Raw genomic sequence first — 21352 nt, 5'->3', positions numbered from 1 at the left:
AAATGTAGACCAGCACTATCCAACAGGCAAACCCAGTGGGAAGTACATCCACAGCAGTGAGATGTGGAGTTTTAATTTTTGGCCCCATCATCTCACCCCACTTCCCTATTCCTCAGTTTCTGCTGCAGTTCACACAGGCACTGTAATCTCTGACTTGGCAGCTCACACCACCACCACTACAGTTGACAAGGTGAGGCACCACTCCCGACCAGTCTTGATATTCATGAAAAAATGTTGTTCTTTATCCCTTTTACTGCCACTGGTGTACAGTACCTGACCGCGAGAATGTGTTTCGGTTCTCAGCGACAGGGTACTGTACATCTCGCGCTGACTCGCTCATCGGGAAAGGAAAACTGTGTTTTTTTCCTTTCCCGATGAGCGACAGGCATTGCTGACAGGTATCTGGTATGAATCATGAGGGGGAACGCTGTGCCAAATTTTAAATAAAAAACTGGCATGGGTTCCCCTCCAGGGGCATACCAGGCCCTTAGGTCCGGTATGGATGTTAAGGGGAACCCCCTACGCTGAAAGAACGGCGTTGGGGCCCCCCCCTCAAAATTCATACCAGACCCTTATCCGAGCACGCAGCCCGGCCGGTCAGGAAAGGGGATGGGGACGAGCGAGTGCCCCCCCTCCTGAACCGTATCAGGCCGCATGCCCTCAACATGGGGGGCCCCCCACCCCAAAACACCTTGTCCCCATGTTGAGGACAAGGGCCTCTTCCCGACAACCCTGGCCGTTGGTTGTCGGGGTCTGCAGGCGGAGGGCTTATCGGAATCCGGTAGCCCCCTTTAATAAGGGGGTCCCCAGATCGCGGCCCCCCCACCCTATGTGAATGAGTATGGGGTACATCGTACCCTTACCCATTCACCTGGGGGGAAAAAGTGTCATTAAAAAAACACACTAGACAGGTTTTTAAAGTAATTTTATTAGGCCGCTTCGGGGGTCTTCTTCCGACTTCTCCGGCCTCTTCTCCCAGTGTCTGGTTCTTCTCCCGTTCTCCAGCCTCTTCTCCCACTCTCCGGTTCTTCTGCCGGCCTCCTCCACTATCTTCTGCTCTTTTGCTGCTCTTTTGCTAGCGGTGGCCTGGTTTTCTCCATCATCTTCTTCCCTCTTCTCTTCCGATGTTGACACAACACTCTCTCCCGCTGTAATGCTGTGTGTGAGGTGCGTGACGACTTATATAGGCATGGGGCGTGGTCCCCGGGTGATGTCACGCGGTGACCCCGCCCCTAATGACGTCACAGTCCCGGCGCATGATGGCACTGTGACATCATGAGGGGCGGGGTCAACGGGTGACATCACCCGGTGACCACGCCCCATGCCTATATAAGTCATCACGCACCTCGCACACAGCATTACAGTGGGAGAGAGCGTTGTGTCAACATCGGAAGAAGAGAAGAGGAAAGAGGATGATGGAGAAGATCAGGCCACCGCTAGCAAAAGAGCAGAAGATAGCGAAGGAGCCCGGGAGAAGAGAGCGGAGAAGTCGGAAGAAGACCCCCGGAGCCTAATAAATTACTTTAAAAACCTGTCTAGTGTGTTTTTTATTGACACTTTTTCCCCCAGGTGAATGGGTAGGGGTACGATGTACCCCATACTCATTCACATAGGGTGGGGTGCTGGGATCTGTGGACCCCCTTATTAAAGGGGGCTCCCGGATTCCGATAAGCCCTCCGCCCGCAGACCCCGACAACCAACGGCCAGGGTTGTCGGGAAGAGGCCCTTGTCCTCATCAACATGGGGACAAGGTGCTTTGGGGTGGGGGGGGGCTGCAGTGCGCCCCCCTGCCCCAAAGCACCCACCCCCCCATGTTGAGGGCATGCAGCCTAGTACGGTTCAGGGGGGGGGGGGTGCTTGCTCGTCCCCACCCCCTTTCCTGACCAGCCGGGCTGCGTGCTCGGATAAGGGTCTGGTATGGATTTTGAGGGGGACCCCCACACCTAAGGGCCTGGTATGCCCCTGGAGGGGAACCCATGCCGGTTTTTTATTTAAAATTTGGCGCGACGTTCCCCCTCATGATTCATAACAGACACCTGTCAGCAATGCCTGTCGCTCATCGCGAAAGGAAAAAACACACTTTTCCTTTCCCGATGAGCGAGCCAGCTCGGCGCTGACTCCTGAAACAGGGCCAGCAGGTGTCAAATCTTGCTGATAACAGCGGCGAGATTGACACAGTATCGCAGTCACCTACTGTATGTCATAAGCCGGCGGAAGCTTTATGGTTTTACACACACTCTGGGCTGCCAAAGCAGACGAGAGTGTATTGTAAATCTGACATAGCAATTGTAAGCTTTCAGGTGGAAGCGATCTGGTAGCTGTGGAGCTACCTGAGCATTCCATGGAACCCCAGTACATTTAGCAGGCTCCAATTTGGGGGCTAAGTGTCCTAGGCAGAGGGCGAATAGCTGTTTATGGACACACCTCTGTACACTTAATATAATAAGATACATGTATTCTGTCTGTGATGCAATGTTAAAGAAACTCTACACCTGTAGAGGATCCTGGTGGAGAGATTTAATCATGGCATAGCTGTGTGACATGGAGCTGCGCTTTTCAGCTGAGCTACCATTCTCAATGCAACTCTTCTTTTATGGGTTTTAAAACGGTAAAGACCTAGTAAGGAGTCAAACCAAACCCTTCTTTACCAAAAGAGAAATGTATTCTGATAAATACACCCCCTATTTAACATGTTTTTTTTTTTCTTAAATTGTACAGAAAAAAGAAAATTGACAATTTTATGGTGTAATAGTCAATGTGTTGCTGCCCCCCCATAAAATGTTCTTCTTCACCCTAGGCTATGTGGACTTATCACAGATCTGGACTCCACTTGGTACATTGCAGCAGCAGAGTATGAACAAGCATCTAGCCCACAAGAGTTTTTTTTTTAATTTTCCTAGATAATCTTATAAGCATTTTTAGTTCAACAGCTCTAAAAACCAGCATGGACTATTTAGTAGGACATCTTTTAATTTGACCCACTTCTTTTTTATGCATACATGCATTTTTTTTTTTAAATGCGGGCAGCTTGTTAGGTAATGTTTGTGTTTATTTGGTGTCATGAGAATAGAAATTCAGATTCCTAAATATGTAACACCTAAAAAACATAATTAACTAGCGCTGCATATTGATATTATAATTTTTATATTTGCAGTCAACAAATTTAATGCTGACTGCTGTTATATGGATTTTTACTATAGGTAGCGCAGATCATTTGTGTTTTTTTATAAACATAATTGTTTATTTTCCTGTTTGTTTTCTTTATTTTTGAAATTGGTATTCGGGGACCTTGTAAAGGCACAGTAATACTTTCCTCAAATTCTTTGTGATGCTGTTTTTTTTTTATTAGAGGGATGTTTGCAGGAGGGTTGAGAGAAATGGACCAGCACGAAGTCCAGATCCATGGCATAACATACAATGCAATGTGCAAGATCCTGGATTTCATATACACATCTGAGCTGGAGTTGGGTGTCCACAATGTACAGGAAACGCTGGCTGCAGCTTGCCAACTTCAGGTACCGCTTAAAACTATAAAGAGTGGACTATGAAATTTTGCATAAAATGGAGTTCATTTACACAAATTTTCTTAAAGTGATATTAAAGTATTGTTTTTTGTTTTGTTTTTTTGTTATTTTTAAATAAACCTGTTATACTTACCTGCTCTGTACAGTGGTTTTGCACAGAGCAGCCTGGATTCTCCCCATCTCAGGTCCCCAACTGGTGCTCCTGGCCCCTCCCTCCTACCGAGTACGCCAAGAGCAAGCAGCTTGCTTTGGGGGCTCCCAAGTGGCGGCTCTGCATGTCCATTCACACACACAGGCTCGGCCCCATCCCCTCCCTCTCCTGATTGGTTCCCTGGCCAATGGCTCCCACTGCTGCCTCAGCCTTACTCAGGTAAGTATTAGGAGGTGCTGAGGGGGAGCTGCACGCAGAAGGTTTTTTACCTTCATGCATATATGCATGAAGGTAAAAAAACCTAAAGCCTTTAGAACCACTTTATTGCATACAATTAGGTCTCATTCACTCTGGCACTCCTGCGTTTAGCTTTTCTAAATGCAGGGGAGGTCATCTGGAAAGTATAAACAACTTTTATGCCTCTCAGATCACTTTTTCCTGCGTTTTTGGATGTTTTTGCTTTTAAAGCATGTTTAAACAGATCCTGGACACACAGAACACTTATTTTCTCGAAATGCAGCTAAATTTACTGCACATAAATGCAAGTAAACACAATGTGAATAGTACCATTGTATTAGTATCATTGCATGTATATACATTTTAGAAAAGTCCTATAAATGTAGGTTCGACTGTGCCAGTGTGAATGAGGCCTCAAAGGCCTACTAAACATAATACACAACTACACTAAAGCCTGGTACACACTAGTAGTTTTCTTGGGTTGAACGAAAAAAAACTGACCGCTCCGGTCGGAGCCTCTGTACTAACAATCCGACAGTACATCGATCCCCCCCCCCGCTGAGCTGTTGTGTTCTGATAAGGGAACAATCCCCCCGCTGATCGGAAGTCAGTGGGCTGCTGGTTTTCCAGCATGCTTGTCCGACAGAAGCTGGCCAAATGGTCGGCTTCTGTTGGACCGACTAACATACACACGGGCCGAATATCGAATAGTTTTTATTGAACCGGCTAATGTCTACCAACATTCGGCCCTTGTATACGGGGCTTAAAACAAACTGCCAAACCCATTCCCTCACTGTATGTACTCACCGTACCCATCTACTGCTTTGATCAGGTTTCTTGAAATTCCTGGTTTATTGAAAACATGCACATCCTGTCGCACCCTCCGGCATTATGGCTAATAGCGAAGCCTTAGGGCTGTCACATGAGCAGGGAAGATGTGCATAGCAAAGGGCAAAAATAAACTTTCCCAGTACAGATCATTGTGGTGGCAGTTTGACCAGGGCATGGGAGTCAGGGAGATAAGTATGGGCATGAGAGCAGAGCATATCTACTCTACAGCTATGGTGGGTTTGTTTTTGTTTTTTAAGTACAGGGAAAGTAATATATTTTCAGTAAATCTTATTTTCTCCAAAAGTACATTTTACCTGATTTTTAACGTATCCCTGCTTTTCTGTATTTTCGTATATGTAGGGCCGAAACAACTTATGAAATTAATCGATTAATATTTTCATAATCGATTTATCGGCCAGCCGATTAGTTGGCCTGCATACAGAATGCATTATTTGTTTACATATCAGGTATTACAGTGCAGCACACATACAGCTCAGTACACCATCCATACATCTCAGTAAGTGTCTGAGAACTTGTGAATGTGTGAGGAGCAATGCCTCATGGGACATGTAGTCCTGGGCAGAAAGTGAATGTTTCTAAAGGCAGAAGTTTTTTTTTACATTGCTATAGGGGCTCTCTATACTATACTTTGCAGCTTGCTATTGGGGCACTCTAAAGGCAGGAGGAGCCAGAAGTGTCAGTGGGGGACCCGAGAAGAGGAGGATCTGGGCATGTTTGTTGTTTTTAACTAAAAAAAAAAAAAACTTTAAAGATTTAGGGAAGATTAACATCTGAACCCAGAGAAGGTGGAGGCTGATAGACTGGAGGTAATAGAAGGGATTACAATTACATTTAAAGTAAACTTTTACCAGTATTGTGCATTATATATAAAATGATCATAACCATGAAAAAAAGTCTCAGCTTTTACTACTTCTTTAATATACAAGATTTATATCTCCCTTCCACCCTTCATATAGCTTCATGTCTGACTCCTAGTTAAAATGCTCATATATCCTACTTCTGGGTGTATTTATTATTTTATATATATATATGATATTAGTAATATATATATATATATATATATATATATATATATATATATATATATATATATATAAAATTACTTTAACTGTTCCACAGTAAAAAAAAAAAAAATGTACCCCTTATAGTAGCGATTATCTGCTCTTTTTGTACTATACTGTAAAGGGCTAATGTTAGTTTTTTAACCCCATTATGACAGGTGATATAAAAAAAAAGCAATGCTGCTTTCACACCTATGTGTTTTTTTTGGTGTTTTTTGAAGAAACGCACTAAAGTTCATTTAACGCGGTTTCCTGTGGGACACGTTAGCATCTATGCTTTTTTCAACCACTGAATATTTGGAAAGGGTCAAGGACTTTTTTCAATGCAAAATGGTGCTTTTTTGGTTCAATATACTTCAATAGAGAAGCTGCAGAAAAGCCTGTAGTGCGTTTTTGCTGCAATTTGTGTTTTTTAATCTGCCCAACAACAAAATGGCCAAACAAAACCTTAAAAAATTGCAAACACGCAAATTGCAGCAAAATCACGTGCGCAAAAATCAAAACGTACAGCAAAAAGCACTGCAGAAACAGATCAAAAGCAAACTGCATAGGTGTGTACCGAGCCTTATGCTGGCCATACACGTATCAGTTTTCAGACGAGAATATTTAGATGAAAAATCTTTGTACATTCACTAAATGAAATGTTGTTTGAAATTTTCATTTGCTTTTTAACATTCTGTTTTAAAACGATTGTAATTTCTGAACGAAAACCACTTACCCTGTCTGAAAATTCCTTTCACCAAGAAGTTTTTTATTATTTATAAATTTTCCCGTCACTGTGGTCGAAAATGAACATTAGAATTACTTTTTTTTTTTTTTTTTTTTTTTTGAAGGAAAACATTGTTTTTGTATGGCCAGCATATAATATATTACAGTTCTGTTTGAAAATCTGCAAAACGGTCTTTAACTTTTTTTTTCTTTAACCGCTTCGGCCCCGGAAGATTTTACTCCCTTCCTGACCAGAGCACTTTTTGAGATTCGCACCGCGTCACTTTAACCGACAATTGCGCGGTTGTGCGACGTTGCACCCAAACAAAATTGACGTCCTTTTTTTTTTTCTTTTTTTACCACAAATAGAGCTTTCTTTTGGTGGCATTTGATCATCTCTGCGGTTTTATTTTTTGCGCTATAAACAAAAAAAGAGTGACAATTTTGAAAAAAACGCAATATGTTTTACTTTTTGCTATAATAAATATCCCCCAAAAATATATAAATAAACTATTTTTCCTCAGTTTAGGCCGATATGTATTCTTCTATATATTTTTGGTAAAAAAAATCGCAATAAGCGTATATTGATTGGTTTGCGCAAAATTTATTGCATCTACAAGATGGGGAATAGTTTTATGACATTTTTATTATTATTATTATTTATTTATTTATTTATTTTTTATTAGTAATTGTGGCGATCTGCGATTTTTATTGGGACTGCGGCATTATGGCGGACACGTCAGACAATTTTGAAACATTTTTGGGACCATTGGCATTAATACAGTAATCAGTGCTATGAAAATGCATTGATTACTGTAAAAATTTCACTGGCAGTGAAGGGGTTACCACTAGGGAGCGCTCAAGGGGTTAATGTGTTCCCTATTGTGTGTTCTAACTGAAGGGGGGAGGGGACTGTGCAGGGGAGATGACAGATCGCTGTTTATACCCTGTATGAACAGATGATTGGTCTGTTCTCCCCTCAGAGAACCGGAAAAACTGTGTTTACACACACAGATCCCGGTTCTCGGTGTGCCCTGAGCGATCGCGGGAGCCGGCGGTGATCGCGACCACCGGGCACTCACATCGGCTCCGTGGGCGAGCAGGGGTGTACGCGTGCCTCGGGCGGTGCGCATGCGCCTCCTAGTGCCCAAATAGGTTACCGACGTAACATGACGGTGATTCGCGCAGCTGAGCCATGTTGCCGCAGTACAGCTGCAGCGGCTGGTCTGCAAGCAGTTAAATAAAAAAAATTTGAGTCTGATATTTACCAGATTCAACCTCTAATAGCATATACTGTATGTTTCTTCTGTCTGTTATTCTCAGAGTAGATTAGAGATTTTGCTCCCTAACCATATAGTTGGTTATTTAGATTTACCACTGCATATAGATATTTAGGAATAAATTGCCTTTTCTTTTAAACTTTACATATTAACTAAATCATACACCACACTTTTAAAGTTATGCACCAATTAATCAAGACAATAATCGGCCAACTAATCGATTATGAAAATAATCATTCGTTGCTGCCCTACGTATATGTATCTCATGCTGAGCTGCCTGCTTGGCACATTCTGAGAAAATTTAATTACAGTAGAAGCTACATTGAGTAAATAACTATGAGTCAAGCTGACCACACACTTATTTTATTTCATTCCATATATACATGGGGTTCGCCCTGGGACTTTGAATGAGGTGAATATGGTCAGTCAAAAAACGTCATGGAAGTAAAAAATTAGATTTATTGCAATTTGTTTTGCATATAAAACACAACAGTAATAAGTGCAGACCGATAAAATATGCATACAATGTGAAGATAGGTCAATCCACATACATGGTAAACTTTATATACCAATATCCAAATATCAGAGAAATGTGCAAGCATCAGTAGTACCTGACAACGTTTTGCAAGCCTGAGCTCGCTCTTCAGGGGTAAATGCTTTGCTATATCTGTATTGTATTATAACTAGTAAATCAGATAAATGAATGTTTGTTGCATCAAATAGGCAGGGAGGTGAGTAATCATCGGGGTCAGACTGTGGGCCCCATACTCATCAATGGGCTGAGCCAGGCCATCAGTTGCTGATTCCACCGGCGGCAGCAACAGACATCCAGCGCGGGAGCTGAGGAGGCGGAGCAAAAGGTAACCCCATCGGGGGGGTGGGACGCAACAGGAGAAACGACACTGCTTTGGTAGATGTAAGTGTCCCTAGAGGTCTCCCCTTGTCCATGATCATGAACTGCAAAAAATGGTAAAAGAGTATATATGTATATCAGAAAGACTCTGCGGATACAGGTGAACTTCCTGCAGTGTTAGGTATGCATATTGCTTCCTGCAGTGTTTTAATATACATATAAATTTATAAGGACCAGCATGCTGCTGTATACTGGGAGACTAGAAGGGCATGAAATAAAACATTACAGGGTATAAAAAGGTGTGTGAGCCAGTGGTGTGGAATAGAGTGGGGGTTGAAGGAAAAGGCAAACAAATGCGCTAAAATAACAACTAAGCTAAAAAGCAACGTAAATTACCTGGGTGTGGGGTGAGACCATCCCTTCATGGATATGTTATTTCATTCAGCCAGTGGTCAAACCAACGAGATGGGTGGAGGAATCCCTCCACATTGTATTCTGTCTATCTGAAACCCAATTTTAGCACCAGACAGCACCAGACAGTTTTACCAGAGACTTCATCCTATTGGAGAGCAGTCAAGTTGCATGAGACTGCTGTATTACAAGAGCTGGGCCAAATAAACTATTATTCAAATCTTAAAAAAAAAAACTTCTACTTTTATTTATACTTTAAATATAGTCTGAAGAAGTATGACAAAAACAAGAAAGTACATCACGTTTTTCATATGTATGCATGTGTGTACTGTATGTAGGTGTGTGTGTGTGTATATGTATGTGTGTGTGTGTGTATATATATATATATATATATATATATATATATATATATATATTATAAATAACAAGCTAAAAAGCAACGTAAATTACCTGGGTGTGGGGTGAGACCATCCCTTCATGGATATGTTATTTCATTCAGCCAGTGGTCAAACCAACGAGATGGGTGGAGGAATCCCTCCACATTGTATTCTGTCTATCTGAAACCCAATTTTAGCACCAGACAGTTTTACCAGAGACTTCATCCTATTGGAGAGCAGTCAAGTTGCATGAGACTGCTGTATTACAAGAGCTGGGCCAAATAAACTATTATTCAAATCTTAAAAAAAAAAAACTTCTACTTTTATTTATACTTTAAATATAGTCTGAAGAAGTATGACAAAAACAAGAAAGTACATCACGTTTTTCATATGTATGCATGTGTGTACTGTATGTAGGTGTGTGTGTGTGTATATGTATGTGTGTGTGTGTGTGTGTGTATATATATATATATATATATATATATATATATATATATATATATATATATATATATATATATATATATATATATATATATTATAAATATACTGCATTTTTATTTCAGATCTCTGAAGTTATTGATTACTGCTGTGATTTTCTCATTTCCTGGGTGGATGAGGAAAACGTGGTGGAGGTATACAAGCTGGCTGAGCTATTTCACCTGAATCAACTTAGTGAAGAGCTGGATGCATTTGTTTTGAAAAATTTTATTACGTTCTCACGTACACAGATATACAGGCAGCTTCCTCTGGAAAAAGTGTACTCTCTACTCAGCAGCAACAGTTTAGAGGTAAGATCACAGGTTGTGTAGTTGGCTTCAGTAATCACATCTTTTAAGCGAACGCTGTCCAATTAGCAAAATATATGTATTGTATAGTGTTTAATACATGTTTTGGATGTGAAAGTGGCGCACTCTGAACTCTAGTCAGGTTTAACCACTTGCCTCCTGGGCCAATTCTGACATTTCTCACGGGTATGTTAAAATCTGCATTATATTGCTAGAGAATTACTTAGAATCACCAGGCATTATATATTTTTTAACCCTTTCGCTGCCAGGCCCTGCTCCATTTTGTACACTCAGGTGGCCAGACCATTTTTGCAATTTTTCCTTTGTTTTTTTATTTTTCACTTAGAGCTTTCAGAATTTGTGAAAGACCCCCCATACTATATATTTTCTGAAAGCACATGATAAGTAGGAAAAAAAAGAAGGTGCTACTGATTTTTTTTTTTTTTTTTTTTTATCAAACCAATATATTTGCAAAAAATACACTAAAACTATTATTAGTAGATAAAAACACAGCTAATTTTACAAAAGTCCTGCTAAATCCCTCCTAAATATAAAAGCCTAACCTGTATCAAGTTAATAAATAACAAATATTTGTACATTTTAAATTGCGCCTTTTTGAAAAATGGTGAAAATGGAACGTACCCAAAAATTTCTCCAAAAATTTGGAGGTTTTAATTTTTCACTTACAGCTATCAGAATTTGAAAAGACCCCTCAAACTAGACATTTTCTAAAAGCACATGGCCAGTAGAATATAAAAAAGTGCTTTTTGGGCTCCCGCAATGATTGCGCAAATGTTCATCATATCGCTATTTTCACAAAAAATACACTAAAATCATTAACCACTTAAGCCCCAGACCATTTGGCTGGCCAAAGACCAGAGCACTTTTTGCGATTCGGCACTGCGTCGCTTTAACTGACAATTGCGCGGTCGTGGGTTTACGCACACAGTTCCGGGTTCTCCATGTGCCCCGAGCGATCGCGGGAGCCCGGCGGTGATCGAGACCGCCGGGCACTCGCATTGGATCAGGGGGCGCGCTCCTCCTAGTGGCCACAGGGCGAAGTGACGTTACATAACGTTGTTTCGTCCAGCCACGCCATTATGCCGCAGTACAACTGCGGCGACTGGTCAGCATGTGGTTAATGTTGCACATAAACACAACATAACTTACAAAATTCCTGCTAAATTAGTACTAAAGCCTCGTTCACATGTGGCATACTAAAGTGTACGCCCATGGGGGGCCATGTTTACCTGCACAGGGATGCATAAGTGTTCCGTGCATCCCCATACAGGCAGTCCCATTCATGTCAATTGGGATTCAACGGCTGCACAGGCATAGCTGCTGTTCCCAATCTGACATCCGTGTGGGTGTGGGTACATGACCCCGAACGCAGAAAGTGTGAGCTCAGGGACATGCATGCGGACCCAGATGGATTTAAAATTGGAAGCAACGGCTCTGTTCGTGCAGGTGCTACATCCCAAATTACATCAATGGGACTTCCTGGACAGAGATGCACGGAACACCTGTGCATCCCTGTAAAGGTACGCTGTGTATGCCCTGTGTGAACAAGGCCTTAGGCCCCTTTCACACAAGCACACCGATCGGGTCTGCCTGTCCATTTTTCAGGCGGGCCCAATCAGACCACCCATTGCTCTGTATGGAGAGACTGATGTAAATGGACATGTATCCGTTTACACCCGCCTGCATCTGATCCAGTCTGCTAAAAACAGACAGATGGGAATTCCATTCCCCATCCATCCAGCAGATCGGATCAGATGGCGTCCGCTGAAAATAGACAGGCGGACCTGGGAGGTGAGATATCAGAGGTCTAAACAGACCTCCATATCTCTTTTTTTGAGACAGAGAAAAGGACTGAAGATGGTCCCTTTTCTCTGCAGCACTTTACTTGAATGAATGAGAATCTGTATAGAGATTGCATTCATTCAGAAAATGACAGTCTGATACATTGTAACACTCGCGGTTACAATATATCAGCTGTCAGTGTCAGCGGGCACATAGCAGCGATCACTAGTGATCGCTGCATGTGCTCTCTCTTCTACAGGGGGGAGCTTAGTAAATACATGTTTACTAAAGCCCCCCAAGCCCCAACTTCACCCCCACGCCCACCACGATCCACAGCCTGACAGATCATAGGAGATCTTTGCAGGGAGAAGGTGGAGGGAAGGGAAGGAGAGATGCCAGTCAGAGCGGCCATGAATCGGGGGTGTGAGGGCATTTGGGGGGCAATCTGACTGGTGGGAGACACATCTGGACCCCCCCCCCCCCCCACCCAAGCCCCATGCAGCACCTGAAGCTAGTGGGAGTGGAAGAGGAGGGGTACCGGCTAATGATGGGGCGCGCATCACAACGATTGTTGTTGCGGCATGTCAGTCTGACACACCGCAACGCCGATCTAGGTAAAGAGTCTGACAGAGACTCTTTACCATGTGATCAGCATTGTCCAGTCATGGCTGATCACGATGTAAACCGGAAGAGCCGTTGATCGGCTTTACTAACTCGCGTCTGACAGATGCGAGTAGAGGAGAGCTGATCGGCTGCTCTCCTGACGGGGGGGGGGGGGAGTCTGTGCTGATTGTTTAGGACCCAGGGCCACCAGGTATGCCACCCTAGACCACCAAGGAAATGCCAATCAGTGCCCAGGTAGCTGCCGATCAGTGCCAATGAAAAATGCCTGCCAGTCCCAGTGCCACCAGTGATGCCTATCAGTGAAATCTCTAAGTGCCCATCAGTGCCGTTTATCAGTGCCACCCATAAGTACCCATCAGTGCAGCCTTTCAGTGCCTATTAGTGTCGCCTATCAGTGCCCACCAGTGCCACCTATGAGTGCCCATCAGTGCTGGCCTGTCAGTCCCGCCTATCAGTGCCCATCATCAGTGCAGCTTATCAGTGCCCATCAGTGAAGGAGAAAACTTACTTATTTACAAAATTTTATAACAAAAACACAGAAAAACTTTTTTTTTTTTTTTAATAAAAATTTAGTTTGGGTACAGTGTAGCATGACCACACAATTGTCATTTAAAAAGTGACAGCGCTGAAAATTGGCCTGGGCAGGAAGGGGCGAAAGTGCCCTGTATTGAAGTGGTTAAAAACTTTTTTTTTTTCTATTGTCTCTTTAACTGCTTGCTGACCAGCTGCCGTCATTTTACTATGGCAGGTCGGCACGACCCCGCGAACCGTCATAGCTATACATCGGCTTGCGGGATCAGGATAACAGGCGCTCGCATGCACCCGTTGCACAGCGAGGGTGCCGACTGATCGTGGCCGATGGTTGCGATGACCGCCAGCCACGAGCGATCGCGAGCACGAGGGACAGAACACGGGTGTGTGTGTGTGTGTGTGTAAACACACAAATCCCTGTTTTGTTCTGTTCTGAGAGGAGTGACAGATCGTGGTTCCTATTAGCTAGGAACCACGATCTGTCACTTCCTCTAGTCAGTCCCTCCCCCTTCAGTTAGAATCACCTCCCAGGGAACACAGTTAACCCCTTGATCGCCCCCTTGTGTTAACCCCTTCTTTGCCAGTGACATTTTTACAGTAATCAATGCATTTTTATAGCACTGATCGCTGTATAAATGGCAATGGTCCCAAAAATGTGTCAAATGTCCGATGTGTCCTCCATAATGTCGCAGTCACGATAAAAATCGCAGATCACCGCCAATACTAGTAAAAAAATAATAATAATAATAATAAAAATGCTATAAGTCTATCCCCCATTTTGTAGACGCTATAACTTTTGTGCAAACCAATCACTATACGCTCATTGCGATTGCGATTTTTTTTTTTTTCCAAAAATATGTAAAAGAATACATATCGGCCTAAACTACGAAAAAAATAGCTTATTTTAATAGAAAAAAGTACAAAATATTGTGGGTTTTTTTTTTTTTTTCAAAATTGTCGCTCCTTTTTTGTTTATAGCCCAAAAAATAAAAACCGCAGAGGTGATCAAATACCACCAAAAGAAAGCTCTATTTCTGGGGGGAAAAAAACATCAGTTTTGTTTGGGTACAGCGTCGCACGACCGCGCAATTGTCAGTTAAAGCAACGCAGTTCCGAATCGCAAAAAATGGCCCAGTCATTCAGCAGCCAAATCTTCCAGGGGTGATGTGGTTAATTTTTTTTTTTTTTTTGGATGACCTTGACAACATCCCTTGTGATAGCATGTGCAGGTACTCTTTACTGAGTGATTTAGGGTCTGTTGAACCCGAGATTTCTCGAAACCGAGATCGGCTTGTTTAGATGCTTTACAAGCCGGTAACGGCTTGTAAAAAACAGATGGAAACTGGAACTGACAATCCTAATCACTTCTAGTTTCATTTGTCACAGAGGAGGGATGGGTATGGATGAGTTTAGGCGGAAAGACAGATTATAGTGAAGAGCCCCGTAACAGTGGCTGGGCGGAAGGGCACCTTTCACGCTCTGTAGAAGTGATTGGGAGGCTGTAGAGCTCTGCTTGGATCACTTCTACAGGAAAGTCCATTGCCAGTATTCTTAGACTTTAGGTGGTGTCATCCACTTGGCAGAGCTGTTTGAGGGGGTAATTTTGAATCTCAGGACTGAATGGACAGAAATACAGTTCTTTTGGCATGTAAAACATCTAACATTAATGTATTTCATCTGTGTAGTAAGCTGTTTATTTAGCCTATAGTTCAGTTTAACCACTTGCTGTCCCGTCACAGTACATTTACTGTGGTGGGGTGCACAGGCAGCCTCAGTCAGGTGTATATATGTTATTGAGCTTTTTTTGGGTTAGAAGCACGCAGCACGCCACTCCTGTAACTGCAGTGTTCACTGTACACCGCAAATCACTGTTACAGATAATTGGTAACCGGGTATCATGTGATCGCTATGATTGGTCATAGTGATCACATGATAAAAATGTAAACAGTCTGTCATGAATGGCTTTCCATTCACGAATTGCTTGCTTACTGTTGTGTTCTGTAATTGGCCCAAAGCAATCATATGGTGTCTAGCTACCTGTACCATGTAATTAGCTTAGCCAATCACAGATCACAAAGATAAGCAAGCTGTTCATGAATGGTTAACCCATTCATATCAGCTAAAACTATTGCTTATACAGTGATCATCGCTGTATAAGCAGTCACAGTGTAAAAAAAAAAAATAAACCTGATCGGAGGCTCCATCCCCCAAGGGCTGAACCTGGGGCATGTGTCTCCTGGTGTGCAGCAGCAGGAAAAGGTATGGGAGTCTCTGGGCTGCAGGAGTCAGTCCACCCTTCTGAGTGCAGGTTGGTGGAGGTGTCCAGGTGTGCGGCTGCAGGCCACCTGTCGCGCGTACACGTGGCCGGAGTCCGCTTGGCCAGGAAGACACCGGGGCAGGGTGACGTCTTCCTGGCCAAGCGGACTCCGGCCGTGTGTACGCGCGACAGGTAGCCTGTGGCCGCACACCTGGCCTCCTCCACCAACCTGCACTGGTAAGGGTGAACTTACCCCTGCAGGATGAAATGACATCCATCTTTAAGTAATTTGAGAAACTGATTGCAGATGTCAGAACTTCAGCTGCTCCCTCTGGGAATTCCTCTCCCCTCGCCAGGGTCAGTTGCCTCTGGGTTGCAGGAGACGTTGAGGGAATGAGCAGGCAGGTTAGTCACCTGTGAAGTAGCTCGGATTCGGAGCAGGAAGAGGGTGGAGAAGAGGAACGAAAGGGCCCCAAATATAAGCTCTCCTTAGAGGATGTCGAGGACCTTTTAGGGGCCATAAATGAAACGCTGTAAATTGAGGAAGACAAAGAGCTTCCCACCAAGCATGACTTAATGTATCGGGGTCTACGAAAAAGAAGTCCAAGGTATTCCCAATTCACCAGGTGATGTCCGAGGTGGTGTGGAAGGAAAGGGCAGACCCAGAAAAGAAACCCTTTTTTGCAGCCAGCCACAAAAAGAGGTTCCCTTTTGACGACGACCCACGGGCAACATGGAACAAAAGTTCTAAATTGGATGCTTCATTGTCAAAAGTCTCCAAAAAGTCACTATTGGCTTTTGAAGTGTCACCAGCCTGAAACCTGTGCTCGCCACAACTTGTGTAGCAAGGAATCTATACTTCTGGCTATCCCAGCTTCAGGACCACATCAAAAACGGTACTCCCAGGGAAGAAATCCTAAAGTCCTTGGCAGTTCTCTTTAAAGCTGTGGGCTAAATAGCGGATGCATTTAAAGAGTCTGTTAAGCTTGCAGCAAGATCAGGGGGTCTAGCAGTGGCAGCAAGATAAGCCATTTGTCTGGAGACCCTGCATTCCAGTTAAGATTGTGTAATCTTCCGTTTTCTGGAGATCTGCTGTTTGGAGCAGGGCTGGACGAAGTCTTGCAAAAGGACGGCGGACAGGAAGAAATCTTTTCCGACCAAAAAACGGAAGCCCCCACAAAAGAGGTTTTTTCGAGGACAAAGGGAACAATCCCAAGATGAAAGGAAGGATCGCCCCAGGAAACACTGAGCTGGCTAAAAAGGGAAGCCAAGAGCAACGTTCTCTTTGGCTCTATTGGCCAAACCCCAAAACAACAGTGACTACAGGACACCAGTAGGGGGAAGATTGGTTACCTTCCTACCTCAATGGCAGAAAATGAAAGCCAACATTTATGTCTTAAACATCATTGTCACCAGGGGTTACTCTCAAGGGTTACTCTTTGGAGTTCAACAGCCTCCCACCAGAGAAATTTCTTCTGACGAGGCTTCCCAGAGATCTCAAGAAAGCTCGAGCCCTCCCCCTGCTTCTGTGAGAAATGGTAGATCAGAAGGCCCTTGCTCCAGTCCCAGAAAAAGGAAGGGGGCAAGGTTTTTATTCGCACGTATTTGTCATCAAGAAACCATCTGGGAATTTTTGACTGATTTTGAATTTGAAAAACCCCCGAATCAAGCAATTCGCTACAATAAATTCCTTATGGAGTCGATTTTTTTCAGTGAAAACTATCCTTCAGCCAAGTGCATTCTTGGTGACCATGGACCCCAGGGATGCCTACCTCCACATTCCTATACAGGAAAAGCTCCCAGAGATACCTAGGGTTGGCAGTGGAGGTAGAAGGGAAGAAATACCACTTCCAGAGCAGGGCTCTCCCCTTCGGTCTATCCTCTTCACTGAAGATATTCACCAAGGTACCGGTGGAAGTCTTGGCCCCTCTAAGGTTGAAGACCATGACAATACTCCCTTATCTGGACGACCTGCTCTTTGCGGGACCAACAGAAGTGCAGCTGGCAAAAGAGCTTCCTGTGGCCCAACAATGGCTTAAGTCACTGGGATGGATCCTCAACATTTTTAAATCAAACCTTCTTCCTGCCCAGAATGTCCAGTTTTTGGGATATTGACTCAGTTCAACAGACCAAAAAACATTTCTGCTGGAAGAAAAAATTCAGAATTTAACCAGGAGAGTGAGTTCTATACAGAACAACCTTCCAGCATCAATCAGAGAACTGATGTCAGTTCGGAGTCTGATGTCCTTGATAATCCCGGCCATTCAATGGGCAAAGTTTCACCTAAGGCCTCTACAAGCCGTCCTCCTGCAAGAACAACAGGAGGATTTAGACAGAACACTTCTATTCCCAACCACAGTAGAAAGAGCACTTTGGTGGTGGAGAAACCATGCAAATCTGAATCCAGGTCTGGCATGGTCCTTTCCAACCTTGCAGAATTTGACTATGGACGCAAGCAGTTGGGGATGGGGAGCCCATCTGGCAGGCCAACCCGCTCAGGGGAAGTAGTCCCCAGATGAAGCCCAGGCATCCTCAAATTGGAGGCAGCTTATGGCAGTCGCCAAAGCCATCGAGCACTTCCAAGAGCTACTGAGAGCTCACCATGTCTTAATCCTATCAGACAACGCCACGGCGGTAGCATATGTGAACAAGCAGGGGGGCACGTGGAGCTCTTCCTTAATCAAGATCTCAAATCAGATCTGCCAGTGGGCAGAACATAACCCGCTATAGCTGATAGCGGTCTACCTCAACGGGGATTGCAACCAACTGACTTCCTCAGCCGCCAAGAGATCTCCCAGGAAGAGTGGGAACTACAGAGGTGTTCAGAGATCAGAGCTCTCTGGATAATGCCAGAAAAAAACCTGTTTGCATCCCAAAAAAATGCCAAGGGGAGGGCTTTTTATTCGCTAAACCTGCGAGTCCGGGCTTTGGGGATAGATGCACTTCAAAGTCCTTGGAATTTCAGGATGTGTTACGCTTTACCTCTAGTGCATCTGATTCCTCGAGTCCTAAAGAAATTCTTGAAGGAACAGACGAGACTAATACTAATTGCACCATATTGGCCCATGAGAGCCTGATTCTATCAGCTGCTCAGTCTCTCAGCAGACCAGCCCTGGCCACTTCCTCTCGGGAGGACCTCATGCGTCAGGGACCCCTAGCAGGCCTCAAGCAAGAAGGCTTCAATTGGATGTCCTGGCAACTGAGGAAGACATCCTAAGGTCAAAAGGGCTCTCAAAGAGTGGTGGTTACACTTCTGAGCGCCAGGAGCGCCAGAGCCATCTATAGAAAAATGTGAAAAAAATGTAACAGCTGGTGCATAGAAAGTGACAGACAAAATATGGATACACCAACAATCTTAGAATTTCTACAATAGGGGGCTGGTAAGGGTCTAGTGTTAAGTACGCTGAAGGTTCAGATAGCAGCGCTGTTGGTGTATCTGGAACGGACATTACAAGAAGACCCGTTGGTCTCTAGATTCTGCAGAGCATTAGCTAAGTACAGACCTCCTAAGGCGCAGAAATGCCCCATCTGTCAGTGGTACTTAAGGGTATTATCAAAGCCCCCTTCGAGCCTCTACAGGACACGCCTGTTGACATTTAAAACAGTCTTCCTTGTGGCTATTACTATGGCCCGCAGGATAGGAGAAGTACAGGTTCTATCAGTCAGGGAGCCTTTCCTAAAAATTTATGATAACAGAGTTGTTCTTCAAACAGATCCAGGATTTACACGGAAAATGGCATCAGATTTCCACAAATCTAAGGATATGGTACTTTTTGTAGCTCTCCTCTTTTGTAGTTCACCGTCCAATAGTAAGGAGCAAGCGTTGAACCTACTAGACGTCAGGAGGTGCTTGTTAAAGTACCTACAAATCACTAGTGAATTCAGATCCTCAGACGCCCTATTTGTCCTGTACGCAGGAAAACAGAAGGGTAAACAGACGTCCAAAAAAACGCTAGCTAGATGGATCAAGTCAACAGTTCTGGAGTGCTATGTAATTATGCAAGTAACACCTCCGAAAAATCTTAGTGCTCATTCTAGAAGGGCTTCAGCGGCTTCATGGACGGAGAAGGTAGGAGCTACCCCGGAGCAAATTTGCAAGATGGCAACTTGGTCCAGCTTCTCCACTTTTGTCCGATATTACCAACTGGTTTGGATACCCAGTCAGGACCAGGCTTTTGGTAGAAAAGTCCTCCAAGCAATTGTCCCACATAATACTTGGTTATCCTCTCAAGGGCTGACCTGGAAGATGACTGGGGGAAAAACAAAGTTAGTCTTACCGGTAACTCTGTTTCCAGTAGTCTTCTAGGGCAGCATGATCCCACCCTAATGTTTAACCTTGTGGGGCTGTGTTGTATTTATATGATTTTCAGATTCCGGCCTTTGTTTCTCTTAGATGACTGACCAGGGACCTGAGGGACCGCCTTAAAAGAGTTGATTGGCAATGTGTTTCCTGTTTGGAGGGAGGAACTCCATCTCTCAAGGGCTGCCTTGTAAGATTACTGGAAACAGATTTCCTGGTAAGACTAATGCCCTGTACACACGGTCGAATTTTCCGACGGAGAAAGTGCGATCGGATTGTGTTGTCGGAAATTCCGATCGTGTGTGGGCTCCATCGGACTTTTTCCATCGGAATTTCCGACACACAAAGTTTGAGAGCAGGCTATAAAATTTTCCGGCAACAAAAATCCGATCCTTTAAATTCCGATCGTGTGTAGACAAATCCAAGGCACAAAGTGTCATGCATGCTCAGAATAAATTAAGAGACGAAAGCTATTGGCTATTGCCCCGTTTCTAGACCCGATGTACGTGTTTTACGTCACCGCGTTCAGAACGATCTGATTTTCCGACAACTTTGTGCGACCGTGTGTATGCAAGACAAGTTTGAGCCAACATCTGTCGGAAAAAATCCGATGGATTTTGTTGTCGAAATGTCCGTTCAATGTCCGATCGTGTGTACAGGGCATAACTCCGTTTTTTGGGTTTTTTTATATAATAAGAAATAAAAAAAAGTGTTGATCAAATACCACAAAGAGAAAGCTCTATTTGTGTGAAAAAAAGATATAAATGTAATTTGTGTACAGTGTTGCATGACCGCACAATTGCCAGTTAAAGTAGCACAGTGCTGAATAGCAAAAAATGCTCTGGTCATGAAGGGGGTAAAATCTCCTGGAGCTCAAGGTGTTAAAAAGAATGCATCACTATCATTTGTTAAATGATGGTTGCAGATATACAGTCAGGTCCGTAAATATGCAGACTTTCAGCTTTCATTTGAGGGTATTTACATCCAAATCAGGTGAACGGTGTAGGAATTACAACAGTTTGTATATGTGCCTCCCACTTTTTAAGGAATCAAAAGTAATGGGACAGATTAACAATCATCCATCAAACTTTCACTTTTTAATATTTGGTTGCAAATCCTTTGCAGTCAATTACAGCCTGAAGTCTGGAACGCATAGACATCACCAGACGCTGGGTTTCATCCCTGGTGTTGCTCTGCAAGGCCTCTACTGCAACTGTCTTCAGTTCCTGCTTGTTCTTGAGGCATTTTCCCTTCAGTTTTGTCTTCAGCAAGTGAAATGCATGCTCAATCGGATTCAGGTCAGGTGATTGACTTGGCCATTGCATAACATTCCACTTCTTTCCCTTAAAAAACTCTTTGGTTGCTTTCGCAGTATGCTTCGGGTCATTGTCCATTTGCACTGTGAAGCGCCATCCAATGAGTTCTGAAGCATTTTGCTGAATATGAGCAGATAATATTGCCCAAAACACTTCAGGATTCATCCTGCTGCTTTTTCAGCAGTCACATCATCAATAAATACAAGAGAACCAGTTCCATTGGCAGCCATACATGCCCACGCCATGACACTACCACCACCATGCTTCACTGATGAGGTG

General features: G+C 43.7%; 1 protein-coding gene across 4 annotated transcripts in view; it reads left to right on the top strand.

The window, feature by feature from the left end:
• KLHL22 (kelch like family member 22) overlaps nucleotides 1-21352 on the top strand; it is a 57381-nt gene that overhangs the window by 10129 nt on the left and 25900 nt on the right. For all 4 annotated transcript variants that reach the window (XM_073629218.1, XM_073629219.1, XM_073629216.1 and 1 more), the window contains 2 exons: nucleotides 3350-3515; nucleotides 10021-10245. In XM_073629218.1, coding sequence (XP_073485319.1) covers nucleotides 3350-3515; nucleotides 10021-10245 — 391 coding nt within the window. The remainder of the gene's footprint in view (nucleotides 1-3349; nucleotides 3516-10020; nucleotides 10246-21352) is intronic.

Source organism: Aquarana catesbeiana, linkage group LG01, assembly GCF_042186555.1.
Source record: "Aquarana catesbeiana isolate 2022-GZ linkage group LG01, ASM4218655v1, whole genome shotgun sequence".
Classification (NCBI taxonomy): domain Eukaryota; kingdom Metazoa; phylum Chordata; class Amphibia; order Anura; family Ranidae; genus Aquarana; species Aquarana catesbeiana.
Note: the sequence above shows the minus strand (reverse complement) of the source record. Positions and strands in the feature narration are given on the sequence as shown.